General features: G+C 36.1%; 1 protein-coding gene across 1 annotated transcript; it reads right to left on the bottom strand.

Annotated features, from left to right (window-relative positions):
* Positions 1–5053: 5053 nt before the first annotated feature.
* On the bottom strand, positions 5054–5527 carry LOC116803217 (protein lin-28 homolog A-like). The gene is made up of 2 exons (XM_032727101.1): positions 5163–5527; positions 5054–5107 (listed from the first exon to the last, which is right to left on the bottom strand). Exons 1-2 carry the CDS (start codon positions 5511–5513, stop codon positions 5096–5098), a joined length of 363 nt encoding a protein of 120 aa, XP_032582992.1. The 5' UTR covers positions 5514–5527; the 3' UTR covers positions 5054–5095.
* Positions 5528–6124: the final 597 nt, after the last annotated feature.

The raw sequence follows: 6124 nt of genomic DNA, 5'->3' as shown, positions 1-6124 counted from the left end.
TTGAGCCATACCAATGGCTTGTGATCACTCATTATTTCAAATGGCTTTCCGAATAAGTATGACCTGAAATATTTTGTCGCCCAAACTATAGCTAACAATTCTTTTTCAATAGTAGCATAGTTAATTTCGCGTTCGTTTAATGTTCTGCTAGCATAACAAACGGGCTTATGGTTCTGTGATAATACTGCACCAATAGCTACATTACTTGCATCAGTTGTTAGAGAAAAGGGCTTTGAAAAATCAGGGTAGATTAATATCGGATCTGATGTTATCAAAACCTTTAGTCTTTCAAATGATTCGATGTAGTCTTTGCATTTCATATCTATTACAGCACCTTTCTTTAGTTTAAGGGTCATGGGTTTAACTATTTTTGCAAAGTTAGGAATAAAAAAACTTGCGATAGAATCCACATAATCCTAAGAATAATTTTATTTGTTTAGGTGTCTTAGGTAATGGAAAGTTTGTGATCGCTTTGGTTTTGTTTGGGTTAGGTTTGATGCCGTTTGTTGTGACAATGTGTCCTAGGAATTCAGTTTCTTTCTTCATTCACATTTATCTAGCTGCAATTTCAAATTGGCTTCTCTCAGTTTTTCAAAGACTTTCTTTAGGGATAAAATGTGTTCTTCCAATGAAGTGGAATAAACAATAATATCGTCTAAATAGACTAAACAATCTTTGTAGATCAAATCTTCCAGAAGATTATTCATACATCTCTGAAAAGTAGCTGGAGCATTTTTTAAACCAAAGGGCATACGAGTATATTCATAATGCCCATGCTTTGTGGAAAAAGCAGTTTTTGCAATAGAATTTTCATCCATCTGTATTTGGTGAAAACCTTTAGCTAGATCTATTGTCGTAAAATATTGGCATCTACCCAATTTGTCCAATATTTCGTCCATTCGGGGAATGGGAAATTTGTCATTAACGGTTATCTCATTTAGATTCCTGTAATCGACTACCAACCTGAATTTTTGTTTCCCAGAGGCGTCTGCCTTCTTGGGAACCACCCAGATAGGAGAACAGTAAGGGGATTTTGATTTGCGAATAATCCCTTGTTCTATTTTAGCCGCCGTTTACAGAAGTTAATTATTTCAATTCTCTCTTTTATCCCGATCCGTGCTCTAGCTTGGATCCGTGCTCTAGCAGCGACTGACCGCCGCGCTCTCTGCAGAGTGGCGAGTCGGTCAGTCGATAAGTTTCTCGACAATATTTGTATGTATGTATAAGCTTATGACTATATTGGCTATGTATAATTAGGTATGTATGACTAGGAATGTATGACTAAGAGTAAAGGAAGAGGGTAGAAAGAGCAGCCTACTACAACTCGGCCGTCCTGACAACTAGATCTCCCGATCGTAGGATTTTATAACAATTAACGTTTCTTAAAGCTAAGGGTCCTGTTTCTCATTTTATTCTTCTTAGTAGAGATACTTTTAAACGGTCTTAGATATTTTTTAGGTTTTCTTTTCTTCTTGTTTGTTTTCTTTGTTTTACCATTGCTTCTTAAATTGTACTTTCTATTTCGTACAGAGTTTCTTAAATTATACTTTCTATTTTGTACAGAGTTTCTTAAATTATACTTTCTATTTTTTACAGAGTTTCTTAAATTATACTTTCTATTTTGTAGACTCTTAATTTTTCTTTGCCAGTGTTTTATATTCTGTATGCTCCATACACCCCGGTAAGGATTGCGAGAAATTTGAAATCCATCAACATCTTCCAGAAGGAAGCGATCATTTTTGAGAACTTTGCTTATGACATAGGGTCCTTTATGCTTTGGAACTAACTTCTTAGCTATGCCTGTTGTTGAGTCAAAATTTTTAACCATGACGTAGTCGCCTTTTGTGAACACTCCTGATCGTTTTCGTTTTTTGTCAACATATTCTTTATTGTATGCTTGTGCTATTTTCTGACTTGCCTCGCCTTTATTTCTAATACTTTCTAAATCTCTTTCTTCAATCGTTTCTCCAATTTCCTCAATTTTTTCTTTTAACTCATCCATAATTTGTCCTTTTTGTTGTAAACCAAATAACATTATGCTAGGATACTGTTTAATGCTGCGGTGTTGTGTATTGTTCAGGGTATATTCGACCTTTTCTAAGACTAAGTCCCAGTGTAGACCTTGATCAGGTTCAATTAACTTGCTAATCATTGGACCAAGACTTCGGTTTATACGTTCAACTTGACCGTTGGCTTGTGGCGATCCTGTTGCAATTTTTATGTGTTTAACATTGCATTCTTTCAAAAATGAGTCAAAATCGACAGACGTGAAACATGCTCCTCTATCTGATATGATACACTTAGGCCTACTGTATGCTCTGAAGTAGTCGTTTAACGATTGTATGACTTCTTTTGTGTTCGTAGTTTTTGTTGCGTATAGTCTGACAAACTTTGTGAATGCATCTACTATTACTAGAATATGTTTCTTCGGTCTACCCAAGTCTACTGGACCATAATGGTCAATATGGATGATTTCAAAAGGTTTGTTTCCCTTAGGTATGTTGTGTAGAAATCCTTCTGTTTTTCCTGTTTTGGGACTGAATGAAATACATTTTAAACAGTTGCTGATATGTGTGCTACACTTCTGTTTTAAATTTGGAAACCAATAGTTTTTCATTATAGCTTCTATCATTTTGTCTCTTCCTACGTGTCCAAGTTCGTTGTGATACTTGTATAACACTTGTTCTTCCATTTCTATCGGAACGTAGAACAGCAATCTATTTTCATTTGTCTTTTTGTAAACTATACCATTTCTCATCTCATACAATTTATTTTCTGTGTTTTCTAACAATTGCCTGATTTCTTTTAATTTTGTATCTTTTCCTTGACATATAACTAGATTATCTTCGAAACTGTTTGTTTGTATTACCATAATATTTGTACACCTACTCAGTGCGTCAACATGTTGCATGCGGCTACCTGCCCTATGCACAATTTCAAAATCATAACCTTGGAATTCTAAGGCCCACCTGGCTATCCTAGGGTTTAGCTCTTTTTTGCTTAGGGTCAAAATTAATGAGTTGCAGTCGGTGACTATTTTAAATGTCCTCCAATGAAGATAAACTCTAAATCTACGTAACGAATAAACGATGGCTAAAGTTTCTAACTCGAAACTGTGGTATTTTGATTCAATATCTGTTGTCCGTTTTGAAAAGAATGAAACTGGGTGCCATTTCTGGTCCTCCTTCTTTTGCATAAGTACAGCTCCGAATCCAGAAGAACTTGCATCACAATGCAATTCTGTTTCGTGCTTATGGTTGTATATAGCTAAGACCGGTGACTGTATTAATTTATCTTTTAACATATTAAAACAAATCATTTCTTCACTACCAAATTTGAACGGTTTATCTTTTTTAAGAATGTCGTGCAGTGGTTTAGCTAGTCTAGAAAAATCTTTTATGAACCGTCGAAAATATGAGCATAATCCCAAAAAAATTTTTTACTGTATGAACATTGTTAGGTATTGGGAAATTTTTTATTGCCTCGATTCCTTTGTCATTGGGCATTATGCCGTCTTTATTTATTATGAACCCAAGATATTTTATACTCGATTGCATAAACTCACATTTGTCTATTCTTAATTCAAGTTTATTTTCAACTAATCTTTTAAAAATTTCTTTCAACGTTTCTAAGTGTTCGTTTATATTTTCGGTTGCCAATAGAATGTCGTCCATATATACTACTACTTTGTTTTCTTTAATCATATCAGCAAAAATTTTGTTAACAAATCTTTGGAACACAGACGGGGCGTTTTTGAGGCCAAATGGCATTCGCAGCCACTCGTATTGGCCTAATGGTGTAACGAAAGAGGTGTATTTTATTGATTCTTTTTTAACATGCACGTGGAAAAAACCGTTTTTAAGATCGAGTTTGGTGAAAACAGTTTTCTCATTCATTCTATCTAACAAGTCATCTATAAGAGGTAGAGGATAGTTGTCTTTCATTGTCATTTTATTAAGTTTTCTAAAGTCGACGCACATACGTAAGTCTCCAGTTTTCTTTTTCACTAAAACAATGGGCGATGCATATTCCGAGTCGCTTGGTCGTATAAATCCGTTTTCCAAATATTCGTCTAATAGTTTTTGTAACCTGTCTTTTTCTGTGTATGAAAGCCTCCTAGGAGAACAGCTAAACGGTTTCGGGTTTTTCAAACACAATTGTATTTCACTTCTAACTGTCGGTTCATTTGGCCTTTTTGCATTTATATAAAAATTTCTAAACAACCTATCGAATTCTAGTTGTAACCTATTGCTAACATTTTCTCCTATTTTGTATTCTAACTCACTTTCAGTTACGTGACATATTCTTAGTACTTCCTTATCAAAGTTGTCATTTAATTGTTCGTAAACGTTTTTATCTTTTGGCAATTTACAACTAACGATTTCTTTTGAAGTGTTAGCAATTTCATCTTCTGATAATTTTGATTTACTGATATTCTTTTGTTGACTAACTATTTCATCTCTTAACGATATTGGATCAGTTTCTTTATGCTGTTGATTAACGATTTTGTTTTCTAACGATTTCGGACTAACAATTTCATTTTCTAACGATTGTGAACTAACAATTTCATTTTCTAACGATTTTGGAGTAACAATTGCATTTTCTAACGACTGTGAACTAACAATTTCATTTTCTAACGATTGTGAACTAATGATGTCATTTTCTAACGATTTTAAACTAACAATTTCATTTTCTAACGATTTTAAACTAACAATTTCATTTTCTAACGATTGTGAACTAACAATTTCATTTTCTAACGATTTCTCAGGACTATCATTTTCAGTATCCATTGATCTTTTGTTTATTTCTATGGGTTTTCTCAACGCAATCATTCCCAAGGTGTACGGGTCTAAATTTAAATTGCATGCAGTTAAAAAATCTCTGCCGAGAATAACATTATACCTCATAGACTGGTCGCAAACAATGATTAAACGAAAGTATATTTTTATTGATCCTTTCAATACATAACATGTGGTTTGTCCATATGTTTTGAGAATACAGTTGTTTAAACCAAAATAGCAAGTATTAACTAGGGCTAACTTCATTGTCTAGTTAATAAGTGACTTTTTAATGATAGATATAGGACTGCCAGAGTCTATGAGGCATTCTGAAATTATAGGCTTATAAGCATTTTCAAAAAAATTAATTTTAAACCATCTTACATAATTATTAGTTGAAACGCTCTTCCTTGTGGGACATTGTGCCACCAGGTGTCCAAGTTGTCCACAGGCGTAGCACGAACCTGGTTCACGTTTGGGCTTCTTGCAGATGTCAGCTTTGTGTCCTCTTGAATTACAGTTTGCGCATCGTATGGCATCTTTGTAGTTGGTTGGCTGTACAGGTGGCTCCCTCCGAGCTGGCAAACGGATGTTCAAAAATGCGCGTAGCATCTCCGATGGAGTAGAGAAGCATTGGATCCGTGCCTGGGTACGGAAATTTTGCAGCGGTATGCCCTCTATCACCTGGTCCAGTAGCTCATCGTCGTCGATGTTTATCCCGTTTGAGAGAGCCATCTTCTCATCGTTATAACTGCAGAAACTCTCCTCGGTTTTCCACTTGCGACTCTCGAATTTTCGCCGGATCTCAGCCTTGGATGATTGCTCGCCAAAAATCAATGACAATTGATCAAGCAAATTGTCAATTGGTTCGATCAACCGAGCAGGGTGCGCATGTAACCAGACTTGCGCGTTTCCTTTAAGTTTAGTGATGAGTAAGATGCGTAAATGGTTGTCATCGATGTTGAAAGTGTGTGCGATATTTTTGACCACTGTTATCCAGGCACGCGCGCAAGTTTTCCCATCGTAATCGGTTATCGTCTCTTTGGCGAGAGCGAGAACATCAACTGGAAAACACTGGCTCTCCGCTCTCTCCTTGGATCGCTGCGGCGAGTGAGATGTTGTGTTCTCTTTTGTGGCGCCAGCCAGCGTAAACTGCGCCGTCTGGATAACGGAACTAACTGTAGCCCTGCTTTGCTCTGGTTGTTGTTGTTCTTGGAACTGCCGGCTCGATCGTGTTCCGTTAAGCATTGCCTTCGCTTCTGCTAGCTCTGCGCGTAGTTGCTGTAGCTCGAACATGTTTGTCTCCCTCTCACTGCCAGTTTCGGTTGACTCTTTTCTGTTCATCG

The sequence above is a fragment of the Drosophila sechellia genome, unplaced genomic scaffold (assembly GCF_004382195.2).
Source record: "Drosophila sechellia strain sech25 unplaced genomic scaffold, ASM438219v1 U_318, whole genome shotgun sequence".
Classification (NCBI taxonomy): domain Eukaryota; kingdom Metazoa; phylum Arthropoda; class Insecta; order Diptera; family Drosophilidae; genus Drosophila; species Drosophila sechellia.
The sequence above is the reverse complement of the archived record's forward strand: the minus strand, read 5'-3'. Positions and strand labels throughout refer to the sequence as shown.

What these genes read in the sequence shown, in the direction of transcription:
- LOC116803217 (XM_032727101.1), bottom strand. Translation starts at nt 5,513, where the DNA reads ATGGCTCTCTCAAACGGGATAAACATCGACGACGATGAGCTACTGGAC.